This window comes from Pristiophorus japonicus, chromosome 2, assembly GCF_044704955.1.
Source record: "Pristiophorus japonicus isolate sPriJap1 chromosome 2, sPriJap1.hap1, whole genome shotgun sequence".
NCBI classification, from domain to species: Eukaryota; Metazoa; Chordata; class Chondrichthyes; family Pristiophoridae; genus Pristiophorus; species Pristiophorus japonicus.
Window position 1 is genome coordinate 353,434,857 of NC_091978.1, and position 21,610 is coordinate 353,456,466.

General features: G+C 45.0%; 1 protein-coding gene across 1 annotated transcript in view; it reads left to right on the forward strand.

The window, feature by feature from the left end:
* hpse (heparanase) overlaps nt 1-20,994 on the forward strand; it is a 39,426-nt gene extending 18,432 nt beyond the window's left edge. The window contains exons 7-12 of the mRNA XM_070872400.1: nt 1,887-1,980; nt 3,378-3,484; nt 5,599-5,713; nt 9,165-9,292; nt 12,284-12,430; nt 20,537-20,994. Coding sequence (XP_070728501.1) covers nt 1,887-1,980; nt 3,378-3,484; nt 5,599-5,713; nt 9,165-9,292; nt 12,284-12,430; nt 20,537-20,696 — 751 coding nt within the window. The 3' untranslated portion in view covers nt 20,697-20,994. The remainder of the gene's footprint in view (nt 1-1,886; nt 1,981-3,377; nt 3,485-5,598; nt 5,714-9,164; nt 9,293-12,283; nt 12,431-20,536) is intronic.
* Nucleotides 20,995-21,610: the final 616 nt, after the last annotated feature.

The window sequence follows — 21,610 nt, forward strand, 5'->3', positions numbered from 1 at the left end:
ACTCTACTTGCCTGCACTATCCCCATATCCCTTGATTCCCTTAATATCCAAAAACCTATTGATCTCGGTCTTGAATATACTCAACTGAGCCTCCAGCGCCCTCTGGGATAGAGAATTCCAAAGATTCACCACCCTCCGAGTGAAGACCTTTCTCCTCATCTCAGTCCTAAATGGCCGACCCTTTATCCTGACACTGTGACCCCTGGTTCTAGACTCCTCAGCCAGAGGAAACATCATTCATGCATCTACCCTGTCAAGTCCTGCAAGAATTTTGTATGTTTCAATGAGATCACCTCTCATTCTTCTAAACCCTAGAGAATAGAGGCTTAGTCTACTCAATCTCTACTCAGAGGACAATCCCCCAATCCCAGGAATCAGTCTGGTGAACCTTCGTTGCACGTATATTCTTCCTTAGGTAAGAAGAACAAAACTTTACACAATACTCCAGGTGCAGTATCACCAGGACCCTATATAATTGCAGTAAGACATCTTTATTCTTATGCTCAAAGCAGGGATGTATAGCTCAAGGCAGGGGTGCCATTTACTTGTGCAAAGGTCTGGTTTGGGGCCCTTACATTTTACTAGACAATTATACTAAATATTCACTGGATCCGTTCGGGGCCTCGTGCCATTGCACAGCCCTAGCTCAAGGGATCGAGTACAAGTCGAGGAAGTGATGCTTTGTGATAATAGTGTGAGCTCTGATCTTCCCTCGCCTTGAGAACTCTGTGAGGTTCTGGGCACCGATTCTAAAACTAGATTAAAAGGCCATTCCCATTACTGGCCTTGGAGGGAGTATAAAAAAGGGCAACTAAAGTTGATACAAAAACAGAAAATGCTGGAAATCTCAGCAGGTCAGGCAGCGTCTGTGGAGAGGAAGTAGGGTTAACATTTTGGGTCGATGACCTTTCTTCAGATGACTGGGATTGGGCATTAGTGCTTTGAGAAGTGATTGTGGGTATTGAAGATGTTCACGTGGCTCAGAGGATGTTACTAAGTTATTTAAGATCTTAATATCGAACATCCTTCTGCAATCCAGTTTACCGATTCCTTTCAACATGAGCTCTCGGACATGGGGATCCAGACTCAGTTAAAGTATAACATCCTACACAGAGAATTGGTGATTATGTGGTATAGATGAGCCAGGGATGCAGTTATAAATCTCACTGAGTTATGGATACATTTTCTGGCTGATAGGGATATTGAAGGGTATGAGACAAAAAGTAGGATATGAACATTTGTGACCTTTATGACCAGCTTGATAAATGGAGATGGTCCCTCCCAATCTTCACAGTTCGATATTCCTAAGAGTATTGGGACATATTTTGGAGGTGGTGGAAAGAGAAGAGGAAAAGGTGATGTTTAAGGATGTCTAGTGATGTGTCATGGTGTGCTGGAGATTGGCAGGTTGCCAGTGTAGCGTATGTAGGCAGGGTATGGTGCTTAAACTGTGCAGAGCTGCAGTCCTTTATTAGCAGCTCCTGAGTGACGACAACAAGCTGTGAGTTCCCTTTTATACTGGGTTACCTGCAGTGTGCAGGCAACCCCTGGGTTTCCAGCAACAGCACCCTCTGGTGTACCGGTAAGGTGTGTACAGTACAAGAGTACATTCAATGTGGCATAACAATGTTACAGACATCACACAGTGAACAGGCATGCCTACACAACAGCCAGGAACTGAACAGAAGGTCTGGAAGCAAAGCAGCCTGCACCCACCATCTTCAATGTTGTTTATTAATGTCTATGGAGTTAGAGTAATTAAACTCAACCCCTGGAAAGAGCTAAGTCCAGCCTTTCTGTAATCGGAGGCAAGCATTCACTGGCTTGCATTGCTTGTATCATCTGACATGCATACAGTGCCAATAAAATAGCTTGTTCTTTCCCAGTTATTACGTGAATGGGCGGAATACATCGCTGAAAGACTTTCTGAGCCCCAAGGTGTTGGACAGCCTCAAGCTTAAAATTAATAAAATTTTTAAGGTAAGCAAAATATTCACGTTCAATGGCTAGTCAAACACACTATCTCCGGCAAAAACATTAACGAACATTTGGGGGGGGAGTAATTGATGGAAACTTGTCACTAAAGATTATATGTTCGACCCCCCCAGCTATTATCATTGCTATCTAGATGGAGAAACCAAGCATATATGAGCTGTATTGTCGACAGCATTGGACAGCATGATTTTCCTCCTTAAACTTTTCCTTTTAGATAAAAAATCTTTTTTGCTCAGATCATTTTGTGGGGTTGTTGAACAGCTTCCCTCAATCAATTTGCTTAATTGGGTCATACGAACATAAGAAATATTCGTAGAAAGAAGAAATTAGGCCATACGGCCCCTCGATTCTGCTCTGCCATTCAATAAGATCATGGCTGATCTGATCTTGGCCTCAACTCCACTTTCCTGCCTGTTCCCCATAACCCGTGACTTCCCTATCATTCAAGAATCTGTCTATCTCAGCCTTGCATATATTCAATGACCCAGCCTCCACACCTCTCTGGGGTAATGAATTCCAAAGATTCATGAACCCGAGTGAAGAAATTCCTCCTCATCTGTCTTAAATGGGCAATACCTTATTCTAAAACTGTGCCCCCTAGTTCTAGATTCCCCCACGAGGGGAAACTTCCTCTCAGCATCTACCCCGTCAAGCCCCCTCAGAATCTTAGACGTTTCAATAAGATCACCTCTCATTCTTCTAGACTCCAAAAACTACAGGCCCAACCTGCTCAACCTTTCCTCATAAGACAACCCCTTTATCTCCGGAATCAACTGAGTGAACCTTCTCTGAACTGCCTCCAATGCAAGTATATCCCTCCTTAAATAAGGAGAGCAAAACTGTACGCGGAACTTTAGGTGTGGTCTCACCAATAGTTGTAACAAGACTTCCCTATTTTTAAACGCTATCCTCCTTGCAATAAAGGCCAACATTCCATTTGCTTTCCTAATTACTTGCTGTACCCGCTTGCTAACTTTTTGTGTTTCATGTACGAGGACACCCAGATCCCTCTGCACCGCAGAATTTTGTAGTCTCTCTCCATTCCTTCATTTTGAAATGAGTTATTTTCAAGTTGTACATATGGCTTCTGATCTCTGGTATCGCTGAGTGCCAGATCATGTTGAGTTTGATAACTGCAATCAAGGGTTGGCAGGGCCTCAATTTCCCATACGTTGCGCGGGTCGTTTACTAATACCAGATCTAGATCATCACTTCCTCTCTTAGCTTCTCTGGCATCTGGGTCATGGAACAGACCGTGCATTTACATTTGCCAACGCTGACTCTAAATATATCGCTAGGTTTGTTTTAGCATTGTTCAGCCACGAATGGTATTGATCTACACACTGAGGTAACCTTTTTAAACTTTTTTTCTTTTTCCGCAGGTTGTGGCTAGCACTGTCCCTGATAAGAAGGTGTGGTTGGGGGAGACCAGTTCAGCTTTTGGAGGAGGAGCTCCTGATCTGTCAGACAAATACGTTGCTGGTTTTATGTGAGTAGCAAACACCTATTATCCTGCAAGTAGCTTGGGGGGAGGGAGGGTAAATTCCTCTGTTATTTTTCGATGTAACTATTTGTACTGCACTTTTTTGACTGACAGGCGGCAAGCCCCGCCCACTGTCAAGTTCTGCTTCCCTCTCGGCCGAATCATTCCATGAACGTGGTGCGGACCAATCAGAAATAAAGGATGGAGCATGTTGCTCATTTTTGCAATACAAATAAGCGCATTCGTTATTTTTAGTGCAGTAGTAAATGCATTTGTATCTTCCAGTATCTGTAACCAGATGTAGCATATAACTCTCCTTGGTCTGCTCCATAACATGGGTTAAGCCTTCCCTCAGAAGACCATCCTGCTGCATCAGTAATAATGTTCCCTCTTCAGCTACCCCTTGGCACGTGTGGGCATTTATGTGCTGTGACACTCATTCTACCTCTTCCTCACCCCCACTGCCACCCCCCAAACGAAGCTGGATTGAGACTGCCCAAACTCAATTGGTGTCGGACCCTGATAGCCGGCAGAGAGACTTTCATCCCATTGGTCTGACTGGATTGTACCAATTTAACCAGAGGTGAAAGGCCCAGTTTCTAATTCACTGTGCACTCCTGGGCTCCTGATGTTCAGCATGAATCTCAGACCATCACCAGAAATAGCCATTGCACTGAATAGCTTTAAAACTTTTATCATTGCTTTTCCCTTGGATAAAGTTATCAACATTTTCACACTCCCCCCGCGCCCCCCCCCTTCCCAGCCCCCAGTTTCAAGGAACATTTGCAACAACCCTGTTTTAGAAACTGCATAAAAATGACTCAAATGACAAACTGAAATACCCTCTAATATGTATTTGTAATTTCTCTCCCTCTCTCAAGATGAACAAGTGCAACAAAATTACTACTAGGTATCTAAGGGGCTTTGGAAACTGATTGACTGGCCTCCAGTCCTTGACTCGTTGCTGTGAGGTTCAGCTGCATGAGTGACAGTCACCCTCCAGTACGCCAGCCAACTGGTCATTAGTCATGTGTGAGCCTTGACTGGCATCACAGCCAAACTCAATCTTGTCCTTTCCCCAACATCCACATTGCACTTCTGCAGGATAGCAGTGGGAATTCTGGCTATATTCCCCTTGTTTAACTGGGGGATGGGTGCTGAGGTCATGTGTAGCACACTTCCGGCCACTACAACTTGGAACCGCTAATTATCATTGACTGGGGACCTACTGGTTTCCTTGGCTGCTCGCTGATGAAATATTGTTCTTTTTCAAAGTGGGGCATGGTAACATTGTGATTAGGGAATTAGTAATCCAGAGGCCTGGACTAATGATCCAGAGATGGGAGTTCACATCCCACCATAGCAGCTAGGGAATTTAAATAATTAAATAAATCTAGAATTAAAAAGCTAGTGTCAGTAATGGTGACCATGAAACTACCAGATTGTCTGGTTCACTAATGCCCTGTGCGGAAGGAAATCTGCCATCCTTACCCGGTCTGGCCTATATGTGACTCCAGACCCACAGCAGTGTGGTTGACTCTTAACTGGCCTCTGAAATGGCCCAGCGAGCTGTTGTACCAAACCACGACGACAATGTCAGCACTGTGGGAGTACCGTCACCACACGGACTGCAGCACTTCAAGAAGGTGGGTCACCGCCAGCTTCTCAAGGGCAATTAGGTATTGGCAATGAATTACTACAAGGCATCTAAGGTGCTTTGGAAACTGATTGACGGGCCTCCAGTTTTCTTGCCAGCGATGCCCACATCCCGTGAGCAAATAAATAACAAAACTAGCATTAAAACTAATGGTAAATTGAACATTTCGATGATCTGCCCTTCTACCACTGTCAAATGATGATCCCATCAAGCCTACAGAATACTGTATAATACTGTAGGGAGCTTGAGTATCGGCATTGGAGATTGCTACTCACGTCACTTAGGACTGTTCTTTAACCAGCAGAATGGCACTCAATTGTAGAAAAAAGCTTGAGCTGGTCTGAGAATTAAATCAAATTAGCTCTGCAAAATCTCACTCTGTTTACAGTTCAGAAATATGAGCTGAATTTTAAGGACAATTATCATCACCACAGGTTGTCATCTACTTTGCATTGTTTTACAGGTGGTTGGACAAACTTGGACTGTCAGCTAAATTAGGCATTGATGTTGTCATCAGACAGGTTTTGTTTGGCATTGGATATTACCAGCTGGTGGATGTGAATCTTGACCCATTGCCCGTATGTATAGTTCTGTGTTTAATAAAGTAAGGTGACTTCATAATTCAAAATATTTAAAAAATCCATTTAAACTAACATTCACTGGCCGTTGCGTTGTAAATGTCCAGTGCCATTTCAGGAATAGTATGTATTTTGCTGCTGGTTTAACCAGTACCTAACCCAAAGACTCTTGGGTTGATAAAGCATCCAGTTTGCACAGGTGGTAAGTAAAGCAAGACCAATAAGTGTGTCCTGTTTTCTTTTAGCATTGTCACCTTTAGCACTGGAACATTCGCCTTGAGACCGAATTTTAACATCCCAGGCCCAACTGGTATATGGGCATAGCTTGAAAGTCTCAGACTGGACCACGAGACAGGCTCTGCCATCTCATTCAGCCATGTCCACAGGCCCATCAACCAAGGCACTGCTTGGGACACCATGGACCATATCTATGATCAGTGGAGCTCCCTGAACCAACCTGTTCCTCTTGGCCACTAGATTGCCACATGATAGCAAGGTGCTCCACCTTGAACTCTTTTGTTGGGGCGAAAGAAAGTGTGTAACACAGTCTTTGCTGAATGCTGGTTGGCACAGTTACAGCATTGCATTTCTGCCTCTAGGACCTGGGTCTGAATGTTGCTCAGATTTGACATGAAAGCTTTATTTTTCTCTCTCTTGTGCTCACTCTCTCTCTCTCTCTTTCTCTCTCTTGTGACCTTGCTCTCTTGCCCATGACACTCAATCATAAAGAAAATATGTTTCTATCAGGAAATCGGTTTGGGCAGTGGGACTGGCCATTTCACTGGTTGTAAGGATAGCCTTGAAAAATGTTGCACTTAAGGGAAATTTTGTGGGGTTGAGACCTACTTAGAAAGAGCCTAAATTTCATTGGGTGAGGGGGTACCCTCCAGCTGACTTGGGAGTGCTCAATGCTGGCACGAGTTGTTAAATCAAAACATACGAACATAAGAATTAGGAGTAGTAGGCCATACGGCCCCTCAAGCCTGCTCTGCCATTTGATATGATCTTTGACCTCAACTCAATTTTCCCACCCTATTCCTTAATTATTCTGGTGTCCAAAAATCTATCTATATCAGCATTGAATATACTTAATGACTGAGCATCCACAGCACAGAATTCCAAAGATTCACAACCCTCTGAGTGAAGAAATTCCTCCTCATCTTAGTCTTAAAAGGCCGGCCCCTTATCCTGAGCCTATGCCCTCTAGTTCTACACTCTCCAGCCAGGGGAAACAACCTCTCAGCATCTACCCTGTCAATCCCTCTCAGAATTTTATATGTTTTAATGAGCTCACCTCTCAATGGGCTGAAAGGCCTCCTTGTGTTTCATAATTTTTCTATTGTCATCTTGCAACCACATCGCTGTAATGGCTATTAGATCAAACCCATTTATCACTATTTATCACAAACAATTTGCTTGCGTTTGTAATTTATAACTTCCTGGTGTCCCTCCGCCCTCTTGCCTTTGTGGGAGTGATATTCTCCTGCGGGTAGGCATTCTCTCAAAGGTTTGCAAGATCGGGATTGCTGACTTCAGAACTCCCGCTCCCCTCTGAGCGGCAGGAGTGGGCTGTGGCACTGAGTGGAAGTGAGTGAAAATAGGGTTGCCAACCCTCCAGGACTGGCCTGGAATCGCTGGAATATAAAAGCTCTGTCTCCAGAACACTGCTGCAAGCAGCCCAGGAGAAAAAAAAAAATCTTTGAACAATTACGTTTAGTCGTTATAAAAATATTGGACATCATGTTTTTTTAAGAATATCTTTCAATTGTGACATCAAACGTGGGTTTAAAATAGAAACATAGAAATTTACAGCGCAGAAGGAGGCCATTTCGGCCCATTGTGTCCGCGCCGGCCGACAAAGAGCCGCATGGCCCTCGGTCAGCAGCCCTGAAGGCTACATATAAACCTATGAACAATGGCGGAAAGGCAAAGTCCACCCAGCCCAACCAGTCCGCCCCACACCACTGCAACACCCCTTATACTGAAACATTCTACACTCCACTCTAACCGGAGCCATGTGATCTCCTGGGAGAGGCAAAAACCAGATAAAAACACAGGCCAATTGGGGGGGAAAAAATCTGGGAAAATTCCTCTCCGACCCATCCAGGCGATCGAAACTAGTCCAGGAGATCATCCTGGCCTTATTCGATTTCCTGCAGTCCTTCCATCGTATCTGTGTCAGCCAACAAGAGGCTATCCAAAATGAACCAGAATGCGCCATTGCAACAATTCAAAATTATGCAGGAGAAAATATTTTTCTGCCTCCGCCCCGAGATGTGAGGATCATGGGATGGGGACACCATTTGGAAGGAGGGTATATAAATTAAGATGTGCTGACTGCACCCCAATCATTATTAGTGTTTTGAATCTGGATATCAGTTTGTTAGACTCAGGTAACCGGTCTCTTGATGTAGTACATGGAGGTCAGATATTCCATTAAAGGAGAGAGACAACTGATCTGCTGCACGTCACCTACTAAAGTTACTATTGCTGGTGTCTCTTCATCATTTGGTTTGTAGGCAATGAAAGATGCAAATGCTGCTCGCCAAATTACAAGTACGTCCAACATCAAATCAAGCGTTTTTATCTGAGTATTAATTGTGAGTAAACCTAAATGTTGACAGTATGAAGGATTTAAAGGAGAGAATATGATATTTAGTGGGAGTTGATGCTTGATCATAGAATCCTACAGGACAGAAGGAGGCCATTTGGCCCATCATGCCTGCGCTAGCTCTTTTTGGTAGAGCTATTGAACTCATCCCACTCCCACTCCACTCATCTTTCAGATCCCTTTTTAAAAAAAAACACAACTCATGGGATCAATAGATTATTATCAAAGAACTTTCACTAATGGAGAAAATCATTGTACCTCGCTTCCAATTGTAGTTTTAAAAATGCATTCTTGAGATGCGGGCGTCACTGGCAAGGCTGGCATCTTTGCCCATCCCTGATTTCCCTCGAGAAGATGATGGTGGGCCTTATTCAACTGCTGGTAACAGTTTAATACACAACTTAGTGGCTTGCTAGGCCACTTCAGAAGGCAATTAAGAGTTAACCACATTGGTGTGGGATGAGTCACATAAGGCATGATTGGGTTAAGGACGGCAGGTTTTCTTCCCTAAAGGACATTAGTGAACCAATTGGGTCTTTATGACACTTTTACTGAAACCAACGTTTTATTTCCAGATTTTTGTTTCAACTGAATTCTCCATCTGCCATGGTGGGATTGGAACTCGCATTCAATTCAGGATTACTAGTCCAGTAACATAACTACGATACTAAATTTGTTAAGAAACTGCTAAATGCAGCTCCATTGTTGGTGGCTTGCGTGAATGGTGTCCTGGCATTGACTGTAGCCTCCTTCAACATCTTACATTTTAGTATCTGTCTCCTAATCTTTAGAAGTTCCTGCCTATAACACGTGTCTAATCCTTGTTTCTGTTCTGTGCAGGATTACTGGCTTTCTCTGATTTACAAAAGGCTTGTAGGCACCAAGGTGCTGAATGTATCTGCTGTACACAGTGATGAAGGCAGCAGTGGAACACTGCGTGTGTACATGCATTGCACCAACCCCAATAGGTAATGAATCACCCTGAATACTGTTCTCACCTACCGCTGCCCTCCAGCATTTTGTGCGTTGATGGGATGCATTTTAATTGCATTAAATGGTTGCTGCTGTTGCCATGGAGTCATGATGGAAGTCCCAGGCTACAAAGTCAGGGTTTCACTTCAGTCTGTTTATTGATCAGGTAGCTAGAAGCAAATTGTGAAGAACCTTATCCCATGCCTATATAAGAAGAAAGAAAGAACCTGCATTTATATAGCGCCTTTGATGACTCTGGGTCGTCCCAAAGCGCTTTACAGCCAATGAAGTACTTCTGAAGTTTAGTCACTGTTGTAATGTGGGAAACGCGGCAGCCAATTTGTGCACAACAAGCTCCCACAAACAGCAATTTCATAATGACCAGATCATCTGTTTTTAGGTTTGTGTTGAGGGATAAATATTGGCTAGGACACTGAGGAGAACTCCCCTGCTCTTCTTCGAAATAGTGCCATGGGATCGTTTACATCCACCCGAGATAGAAAAGTAGTGAACTGAACTGCTGCTATTTGAAGTTGTCATTTGTAGTTGCTGCAGTGATTTTTTTTTTCTGTTTGTTTCCTAAATTGGCCTCTACGTGTACTTTAAATCCATTACCAACCCTGTCTTTTCATAAAGTCTTCAATGAAGAGTTAAATATAAGATCATAGATTCAGCAAACCTTCAACTGAAAGGGCCCAGGAATCTCCGAATTGAAGACATGCAGGTTTTATTGAAACGAAACACTCAATATAAGCCGAAGAGCATCTATTCGCAATGAGGCAGTTATATAATGCACACTGCATTCGAACACTCGCTAATTATTTGGCTGCTAAGTAACATGTTACAGCAAATCTAGATTTCCTACTTCAAAAAAACGGCTTTGTTGCTGAGAAAGGAAGTGCGCAGATTTATAAATGGCGTTATCGTGTCTCTCGGGATTACACTTTAAAACAATTCATTGTTGATTAAGTATTTTGGGACATCTCTTATATGGTTGAATGTGGTGGCCATTTTGTACATAACACTGCCCCACAAACAGCAATGGGCAGGTTATCTGTTCTTGGTGATGGAGGTTGAGGGAAGAACATTGGCCAAGATACCATGAGAACAAGCGGCTGTTCTTTGAGTGGTGTCTTGGGATCTTTAACATCCACCAGAATCAAAAAAAAACAGAAGGACTTGCATTTATATAGCACCCTTTCACGACCTCAGGATGTCCTGAAGCACTTTACAGCCAATGAGGTGCTTTTAAAATTTAGTCACTGTTGTAAAGTAGGAAGTAGGTTGAGCCCCAGGAAAAAGTGGAATTCAAGATTCAATCTGCCCAGGTGAGTTTTACTATTAAATTTGAAATTTGATGTTAAATTATATAAAAGTTTTCTTCTGGGTAAACAATAAAGACAGGCTGGATGGACCAGTAGGTTTTTTTCCTTTCTGTCATTTTTGTCAGTTCATATTAAGACCCTCTCTGTGCAAGAGCTTGACTATTGTATTATTTAGGGAAGATGAAGCAAGTTAGATTTCCACTTCAGTTTTAAGATCTAGGTATTCTGGATTGTGATATGTATGTAACCCTTGGCAACCTGTATCACACCACCAATAAAGGGCCTACCCTGTTGGAGTCTCAAGGGATCCCAGCATCCCTTGGGAGCACTGTATATAAGCTGGCCTCCCATGCTGTACCGGCACTCTGGAGTTTAATTAAAGGAGCTAAGGTTACACTTACTCATTGCATGCAGTACTCAGTTGTATCACTTTATCATGAGCATAACAGATTGTAATAATCCCGCAAAATGTCAGCAAGAAATTTCACACAATGTTACTTGTCAGGTTTATCTGTAATTTATCCACTCCCTTTTCTTGTTCAGTTTTCGGCACCGAATCTCAGAGAACATATGGAGTGGGTAAAAGAAGGTGGTAAAACGCAGATTCACCAGAATGATACCAGGGCTTAAAGGGTTAAACGATGAGGACAGGTTACATAAATGTGACTTGTATTCCTTTTGAGTTTAGAAGATTGAGGGGTGACATAATTGAGGTGTTTAAAATGATCAAGGGATTCGAAGTAGAGTACTTCACACTTCTCTGCATTACATTCCATCTGCCAATGTTCGGCACACTTACATCTTTTGTCCAACACACTCTTTGCCTCCTCCAATTTCACTGCCCCTTCCAGTTGATGGCAGCTGCCAATTTGACCACTTTGCATTGATTTCTAAATCCAAGTTATTGATCTAAATTAGATACAGTTGTGGCCCCAACACTGATCCCCGGGCACCCCATTCAGTATTTCTTCCTTGCCCGCCCCCATTCCTGCTATAAATCCTTTTGTTTTTTTTACCCTTCATTCAATTTCTTATCCATACTCAAGACTTACTCTGAATCCCCACTAATAGCCTTTCGTGCAGAGCTTTGTCGTCCCAAAAACCCTCTCCAGAGGTCCTTGGCAGTGACCAAGTAGGAGTGTGTGTGTGTGTGTGTGTGTCTGAGAGTGTGTGTGTGAGACAGTGTGTGCATGAGTCTGTGTGTGAGTGTGTGTCTCTGTGTGAGTGTGTGTCTGAGTGTGTGTATGATTGTGAGAGTGAGTGTGTCTGCGTGTGTGTATGATTGTGAGAGTGAGTGTGTCTCCGTGTGTGTATGATTGTGAGAGTGAGTGTGTGTATGATTGTGAGTCTGAGTGTGTGTATGATTGTGAGAGTGAGTATGTGTGAGTGTGTGTCTGCATGTGTGTATGATTGTGAGAGTGAGTGTGTGCGTGTTTCACTTTTTGGAAACTATTGGCACTGTCCTGATAAACAGGGATCTGTGTCCTGGCAGGAGTGTGGGGAGGGGAGAGCACAACTCTCGCACTGTATTGTGACTAAAACATTGAAATATACAAGTACGAACCAAAGTAGGTTGGTCTGCATTTCAGGTTGGGAAGGGTGCCAGAACAACCTGGTTGCCGACAGTTTATACTAATTCCATTTATCTTTTTCCACTTTCAGCCAAGTCTATCGAAAGGGATCAGTGACGATGTTTGCTTTGAACTTGGGTAATCAAGACAAACGCATCCTCCTGTGTTGTAGGTTGTTCAACCAAACTGTTCAGTACTTGCTCCAACCTGGCAACAGTGAGAAAGGATTACATTCACAGTAAGCAAACCTTGTCCTTTAACGAATACAGTGACTGGGTTGTCCAAAGTATGTTTTTTAATGTTTTGCGTAGTGCCAACGTGTCTGTTTTCAGGTCTCGTTCCACTCTCATTTCCTTCCCCTTTTCCAAATTGCTTGAAGCGGGGTTGAAGAAACCAAACTGTGGACCATTTTCGTGGCAATCCTTTTCGCTATCCCCCCGCTATGTAATCCTGTTTCAGCCAAGATGATGAGTGTGACCACCATTGCTAGCACCATTTGTGTCCTCAGGACATCCCAAAGCTATTCACAGCCATTGAAGTACTTTTGAAGTTTAATTACTGTTGTACTGTAGGGACATGCAGCAGCAAATTTGTGCACAGCAAGGTCCCACAAACAGCAATGAGATAAATGACCGGCTCATCTGTTTTCAGCGGTGTTGGTTGAAGGATAAATATGGCCAGGATACCGGGAGAACGCCACTGCTCTTCATTGCATAGTGGCATTGGGATCATTTATGTCATCTGAACAGGCCTTGCGGTAACCATGCCACACTCCCTCTGTACTATATGCTCAGCCTAGATTATGTGCTTAAACCCTGCAGTGGGGCTTGAACCTATTATTTTCATTGAGAGGTAAGAGTGCGACTGACTGAGCCAAGAAGATTACTAACGGGCTTGGTTCCCTGCTGATAGTATTCCACCATTGCAGCTTTCTGGCCCAACAGAGAATTGCAGTAGTTCCACCATTGAGGGTCATTGAGTTGGAATGGCTATCAACAGTTATGGAATCAACGCATCCAACTAAGGCTTTCCTTTTTCTCACCAGTCCCTTCAATGCCTAGCCTGCCTTGCAGCTACATCCAATCCTCCTATTTGAGGCCTTTCAATTTGCCCTGTCAGCAGTAAAGTCAAACAACAACAACTTTTATTTATATAGCACCTTTGACGTAGCGAAACGTCAAGGCACTTCACAGTAGTGACAACACAAAACCAATAAATTGACATCGAGACACAGAAGAAGTTACAACAGATGACCAAAAGCTTGGTTAAAGAGGTAGGTTTTAAGGAGCATCTTAAATGAGGAAAGAGACGTAGAGAGGCGCAGAGGTTTAGGGAGTTCCAGAGCTTGGGGCCCAAGCAGCTGAAGGCACGGCCACCAATGGTTGAGCGATTATAATCATGGATGCTCAGGAGGGCAGAATTTGAGGAGTGCAGACATCTCGTGGGGTTGTGAGGCTGAAGGAGTTTACAGAGATAGGGAGGGGTGAGGCCGTGGAGGGATTTGTAAACAAGGATGAGAATTTTAAAATCGAGACGTTGCTTAACCAGGAGCCAATGTAGGTCGGCGAGCACAGGGGCAATGGGTGAGCGGGATTTGGTGCAAGTTAGGACATGGGCTGGCGAGTTTTGGATGACCTCAAGTTTACGTAGTGTAGAATGTGGGAAGCCAGCAGGAGTGAGTTGGAGTAGTCAAGTCTAGAGGTAAAGGCATTGGATGAGGGTTTCAGCAGCAGAAGAGCTGAGGCGGACAATGTTACGGCAGTGGAAATAAGCGGTTTTAGTTATGTCGCAGATATGTGGCCGGAAGCTCATTTCAGGGTCAAATATGACACCTAGGTTGCGAACAGTCTGGTTTAGCCTCAGATAGATGCTCGGGAGACGGATGGAGTCAATGTCTAGGGAACGCAGTATGTGGCGGGGACCAAAGACAATGGCTTCGGTCTTCCCAATATTTAATTGAAGAAAATTTCTGCTCATTCAGTACTGGATATTGGACAAGGAGTCTGACAATTTAGAGACCATGGCGAGGTCGAGAGAATTGGTGGAGAGGTAGAACTGGGTGTCGTTAGCATACATGTGGAAACTGACTCCCTGTTTTCGGATGATGTCGCCAAGCATATTGATGAGAGCAGGAGGGGGCCAAGGAGGACACCAGAGGTAACGATGTGGGAGTGGTAAGAGAAGCCATTGCAGGAGATATTCTGGCTATGATTAGATAGATTTGAATGGAACTAGGCGCGTGCAGTCCTACCCTGTCTGGAGTAAAAATAAAACGGGGAAGGTGGCTCAAATGTGGATAACAAGGGAAATTAAGGATAGTGTTAAATCCAAGGAAGAGGCATATAAATTGGCCAGAAAAAGCAGCAAACCTGAGAACTGGGAGAAATTTAGAATTCAGCAGAGGAGGACAAAGGGTTTAATTAGGAGAGGGAAAATAGAGTATGAGAGGAAGCTTGCCGGGAACATAAAAACTGACTGCAAAAGCTTCTATGGATATATGAAGAGAAAAAGATTAGTGAAGACAAACGTCGGTCCCTTGCAGTCAGATTCAGGAAAATTTATAATGGGGAACAAAGAAATGGCAGACCAGTTGAACAAATACTTTGGTTCTGTCTTCACGAAGGAAGATACAAATAACCTTCTGGAAGTACTAGGGGACCGAGGGTCTAGTGAGAAGGAGGAACTGAAGGATATCCTTATTAGGTGGGAAATTGTGTTAGTGAAATTGATGGGATTGAAGGCCGATAAAATCCCTGGGGCCTGATAGTCTGCATCCTAGAGTACTTAGCGAAGTGGCCCTAGAAATAGTGGATGCATTGGTGATCATTTTCCAACAGTCTATCGACTCTGGATCAGTTCCTATGGACTGGAGGGTAGCTAATGTAACACCACTTTTTAAAAAGGGAGGGAGAGAGAAAGCAGGTAATTATAGACCGGTTAGCCTGACATGAGTAGTGGGGAAAATGTTGGAGTCAATTATTAAAGATGAAATAACAGCGTATTTGGAAAGCAGTGACAGGATCAGTCCAAATCAGCATGGATTTATGAAAGGGAAATCATGCTTGACAATTCTTCTGGAATTTTTTGAGGATGTAGAGTGGACAAGGGAGAACCAGTGGATGTGGTGTATTTGGACTTTCAAAAGGCTTTTGACAAGGTTCCACACAAGAGATTGGTGTGCAAAATTAAAGCACATGGTATTGGGAGTAATGTACTGAGGTGGATACTGGTTGGCAGACAGGTAGCAGAGAGTTGGGATAAACGAGTCTTTTTCAGAATGGCAGGCAGTGACTAGTGGGGTGCCACAGGGCTCAGTGCAGGGACCACAGCTATTTACAATATATATTAATGATTTGGATGAAGGAATTGAGTGTAATATCTCTAAATTTGCAGATGACACTAAACTGGGTGGTGGTGTGAGCTGTGAGGAGGACGCTAAGAGGCTGCAGAATGACTTGGACAAGTTAGGTGAATGGGCAAATGCATGGCAGATACAGTATAGTATGGATAAATGTGAGGTTATCCACTTTGGGGGCAAAAACACGAAGGTAGAATATTATCTGAATGGCGGCAGATTAGGAAAAGGGGAGGTGCAACAAGACCTGGGTATCATGGTACATCAGTCATTGAAAGTTGGCATGCAGGTACAGCAGGCGATGAAGAAGGCAAATGGTATGTTGGCCTTCATAGCTAGAGAATTTGAGTATAGGAGCATGGAGGTATTACTGCAGTTGTACAGGGCCTTGGTGAGGCCTCACCTGGAATATTGTGTTCCGTTTTGGTCTTCTAATCTGAGGAAGGACATTCTTGCTATTGAGGGAGTGCAGCGAAGGTTCACCAGACTGATTTCCGGGATGGCTTGACTGACATATGAGGAGAGACTGGATCGACTGGGCCTTTATTCACTGGAGTTTAGAAGAATGAGAGGGAACCTCATAGAAACATCTAAAATTCTGACGGGACTGGACAGATTAGATGCAGGAAGAATGTTCCTGATGTTGGGGAAGTCCAGAACCAGGGGACACAGTCTAAGGATAAGGGGTAAGCTATTTAGGACTGAGATGAGGAGAAACTTCTTCACTCAGAGAGTTGTTAACCTGTGGAATTCCCTACCGCAGAGAGTTGCTGATGCCAGTTCATTGGATATATTCAAGAGGGAGTTAGATATGGCCCTTACGGCCAAAGGGATCTAGGTGTATGGAGAGAAAGCAGGAAAGGGGTACTGAGGTGAATGATCAGCCATGATCTTATTGAATGGTGGTGCAGGCTCGAAGGGCCGAATGGCCTACTGCTGCACCTATTTTCTATGTTTCTATGACACAATATTCTGTGTGATGACACCCAGCATTACCTCTGCACCTCCATCTTCAACTGCCTGTCCCGAGTGAGTCATAACTTCCTACAGCTTTTAATGTCTGTAAGACGAAAGCCATCCTCTGTGGTCCCTGACAGATCGTGAAAGATGCTGTGGCCTCGAATAATCTCCCTCGCTGCTATCTTTAGCCTGGAGGTACAGAGTTTCACTGCCTGGCCCAGAGTTCAGCCTCCGTAAACCTCTGAAGTATTGCTAGCCTCTGCCCCTCCCCCTTCTCCAGTGCTGCTGGCACTACAACTTATTGTTTGTCACTAGAGGCTTGGCTTGTCGAATGTTATCCTTGCTGGTCTCCACCGTCCACAAACTACTATTTATCTAGAATGCTTCACTGTCTTTGCCTGCATAGGGTCCCACGGCCCCATCACCCCACGATTCTGCGATCACACGATCGCTCCATGACCTTTCCCTGCCCTAGCTCCTTCCAACGATGTGTCCCTGCTGTAACACTGCTCCACCGTCTCTTTCCCCGTGATCTCCACTCCGCCATTGGCGGCCTTTCTAAGAGCCGCCAAGCTAGAATTCCCCTCTGCCTTGCCATCTTTCCCACATTACAACAGTGACTACACTCCCAAAGTACTTCATTGGCTGTAAAGTGCTTTGAGACGTCCAGTGGTCGTGAAGGGAGCTATATAAATGCAAGTCTTTCTTCTCCACTATTTTCAAAAGCCCCCTTAAAATCCTTTTTCTTTTCAGCACCTCAACATTATCTCCCCCTCCCCCCAACTTCTGCTCAGAGTCCATCCCTCTGCAAAGCACCTGAGACTACCTCTACATGAGGAAGACAAAATGAAGGAACGTAATTTATAAAATTGCTAGTTCCTATGGCCTTATAATTTCTTTGGGTATGGGGGAAGCTAATTATAATTCAGTTAATTAAAAAGCAAGTAAATGCAGGTCTCCGGGACTTGATTGGTGGGACTGCTCACTATTTGCAACCAGAAACATTTTATATTTAATATATTCATAAAACCAGCCACACCAAGATATTACTTACTTGTTTTTAAGATCACAGGAGTCTTGGTCTCTGCCTTGACGTTGGAAGGTGCCTGCACCAGTTGCCAGGGACAGCACCTCCTCGGGCGGCTATTTGGAGGCAGGTGTCCTGGTCCCAAGTCCCAGCTACTCTTAGAGGGCAAGCACCCACTCTCTCTCCGGGACAGAGTGTGCCAGAATCTGGGAAAGTGGGAGGCCTAGTGGGTGAGGACTTGATGGGACTATGGCAGGTGTGGGTGAAGACTGCAAGCTGCGATCGTCCAGGGAAGTCTGGCAAGATTAGAGGCTAGAGTATGGTTCAGAGACCTGAAAGGCTTCTAGGAGTGGGTGAGGGGGGCCTGGCTACAGAGTAGGAGTGATGGTGGTGGCAGAAGGTCGTGGACTGGCTGTGAATTGGAGTGGCGGTAGGGTGGGGGGCTTCTGGCTATGGATTGGAGTGAGGGGAGGGGGGGCGGTCCTGGCTATGGATTGGAGTGGGGGGGGGAGGGGGCGGGGGACCTGGCTATGGATTGGAGTGTGGGGAAGGGAGGGTCCTGGTTATGGATTGGAGTGTGGGGAAGGGGGACTCCTGGCTATGGATTGGAGTGTGGGGAAGGGGGGGTCCTGGCTATGGATTGGAGTGTGGGGAAAGTGGGTCCTGACTATGAATTGGAGTGTGGGGAAGGTGGGGGGGGGGGGTTCCTGACTATGAATTGGAGTGTGGGGAAGGGTAGGGGGGGTCCTGGCTATGGATTGGAGTGGGGGAATCCTGGCTATGGATTGGAGTGGGGTGGGGGGGATCCTGGCTATGGATTGGAGTGGGGGAAGGGGGGGGGTCATGGTTATGGATTGGAGTGGGGGAAGGGGAGTTCCTGGCTGTGGATTGGAGTTGGGGGGGGATCCTGGTTATGGATTGGAGTGTGGGGTCTTGGCTATGGATTGGAGTGGGGGAAGGGGGGGGGGGTCCTGGCTGTGGATTGGAGTGGGGGAAAGGGGGTGGGGGTTCCTGGCTATGGATTGGAGTTGGGGGGGGTTCCTGGTTATGGATTGGAGTTGTGGGGGGTGTTCTGGCTATGGATTGGAGTAGTGGGGGAGGGTCCTGGCTATGGATTGGAGTAGGGGGGGGAGGGTCCTGGCTATGGATTGGTGTGGGGGGAGGGTCTTGGCTATGGATTGGAGTGGGGGGGGCGGGGGGTGTCCTGGCTATGGATTGGAGTGGGTGCTGTTGGCTGTGGGGCAGCAGTGCAAGAAGTGGTCTGTTGTAACCACATGCAGAACAACGAGATGGTCCCGACAGATTGTTCAGATAACTTGCAAACGGAGCAGCTTCCCACTGACCAATCAACTCAGTAGAAAGAGACACCCGTATACTTTTTTCAATCTAGATACAAACATTGAAGACACAAATAAGTTTACAAATAAAATCCCTGAGGGGATTTCACTTCCTTCTTTCTGATTACATCTGATCTGGTTACTGGGTGCACCAAAGACACTTATCACAGTAGAGAAGTCAATATTGCTAGTACTGTAATAATAAATATTTAAGTGAAGGTATATTATGATTGGGACGTAGTCTTGTTTCAAGTACAATGGGGCAGAAATTCCTCTCGAGGACTTCCCGCGGGCAAAGAACTAAATAATGGACATAATATGTGCACATACCTGAAGCTGCTGCCCCCGCTCAAGATCCCGGTCCGGAGGCCTCTCGTGACTGCATGTCACAGCGCGTTCACATCGGGACATCCGCAGAGGTCACGTGGGCCTGGACACCCAATCACAAGTAAGTATTTTCTCATTCATAGTAATAGGAGATTCGTAACTTACGAATTTCCTATTACTATGAATGAAAAAAAAATGCACAAACATGACATAAAACATTTAAAAAACACCTTACACAATACACTAATAGAAATTAAAGTTGTTATACATGTTTTTTTAAAGAAAAAAAATTTGCCGATTTTTAAAAAAAAAGGTTAGGGTTAGGGTTTAAAATAACATTACCTGAGTGGGCAGGGTTTTAACATAAATGTTTTTTAAAATTTTATTTTAATCATGTTTTCTTTAGGTTTTTCAACTCTTATACCTGTAAAAGTAGGCTATGCTCTTGCTTTTATCAGGCGCAAGAGTTTTGAGGACATTTGCCGGGCAAGATATGCGTAAATCCCGCAATTTTGCCTGTACAAATGTCCTCGCTCCCGATCAGGCTACGATCTGTCAAGCTCCAGATCGGAAAAGCCAGTTTTCAGCACATGCGCATTGCGCGCTGAAAACCGGCTTTTCCAATGCCTTCCCGGGTCCGTAGAAACATTTCAGTCATATCTAGGGTTGCCAACCCTCCAGGATTGTCCTGGAGTCTCCAGGAATTAAAAATTCAGAGTGTATTAAAAAATTGTGATTCTTTTTTCATTTTCTTTCAATGCTTTTGTTTATTAGCAGTAAAAATATTGAAGATGGCAAAAAACTACCATTTGACTGGCTAGGGTGGTTGGACGCAGGAGGTCATGTGATGAAACCTCCAAGAATACATCCAACCAGAGTTGGTAACCCTAGTCACACCTTCCTCAAAGCTGGCATCTCTCGTTTCTGGTACCCAGTCCATTGAGCATAGATGTCGGTCACTATTGCTCCATCAGTGACTAAATGCTATTAAATGTTTGCTTTACCTTGTTACCAATCCTCACTGACTCTTAAGTAATCACCTAGTTGCAGATGGATAAGGATATACTTGCAGTTAATAATTTAGTCATCGGGTTTTAACAGCAATATGAGGAGAAAAAGTCTGGGCTTTAGGAAAGTTTTATTGATGTAGAAACAATTTGACAGATGAAGAAAGAAAGACTTGCATTTATATAGTGCCTTTCATGACCACCGGACATCTCAAAGTGCTTTACAGCTAATAAAGTACTTTTTGAAGTGTAGTCACTGTTGTAATATAGAAAACTATAATGAACAGGACGTGCACTACTTGAGATATCAAAACTTCTGTCTGTTTCTTAGGTCTGTTCAACTCAACGGTGAGCTTCTCAAAATGGTGGACAACAAGACCTTGCCGGTTACCATGGGAAAAGCACTCCCGGCAGGAAGTCCGATCATTCTCCCTGCACAGTCTTACGCATTCTATGTCATTCAAGATGCCAGAGCTCCAGCTTGTCAATGAAACTGCATTAACACAATGGTAGCGGTTTGAACTTGTTCCTGCAACTAACTAAAGATGTACTACTAAATCACATAAAAACTCATGGGCTTCTTTATCAAAAAGAACAATGATTTCTCACCATGAATATTGTAATAACTTAATATAAATTTTTCATTTGGGTTGTGTCGATCGGGCTGCATTTGTTTGAGTGTGAGAAAGATGATAAGAAATTTGCCCGCCAGAATGCAACATCCAATTTGGGCTGCTCCACCCAACTCCACAAATAAACGTCACCTTTTTGATGGCGGATGGTGAGGTGTGCGGGGTGGTGTAGGTGGGGGGATGGGGAGGTGGAGCGGGGGGGTGTGGGGGAGGTGGAGTGGGGGGGTTGGGGTGTGGAGGGGCGTGGGTGGTGGGGGGGGGGGCGTGGGTGGTGGGGGGATGGGAAGTGGGCGGGTTGGGGTGTGGAGGGCGGGGAGGGGCGTGGGTGGGGGGGGGGGTGTGGAGGGCGGGGAGGGGCGTGGGTGGGGTGGGGGAGGAGGTGGAGTGGGGGGAGGGGGATGGGGTGGGGTTGTGTGGGTGTGGAGGGGATGTGGAGTGGAGGGGGTGGGGTGGGGTGTTTGGGGGTGGTGGAGTGGGGGGTGGGGGAGTTGGTGGGGGGGGGAGGTGGGTGGAGTGGGGGGTGGGTGGGGGGGGCAGCGATTGCTGGGGAAACCTGAGCGGGACAGGCCTGGCACCTGCTCCGCTCAACGCTGCCCAATGTCCTGCAGGGATCCTGAAACAAGCATTGGGCCCCTCACTTACATACATCCAAGATGCCTACCCCTGTTACAGTCAGGCAACTGGGCAGCAGCCTATGCCAATATGGTAGCTCCGGTATGCTTGGTGTTGATTGGGTGCAAAATTGGCCTGGAAACAGGCGCAATCAGGACCAA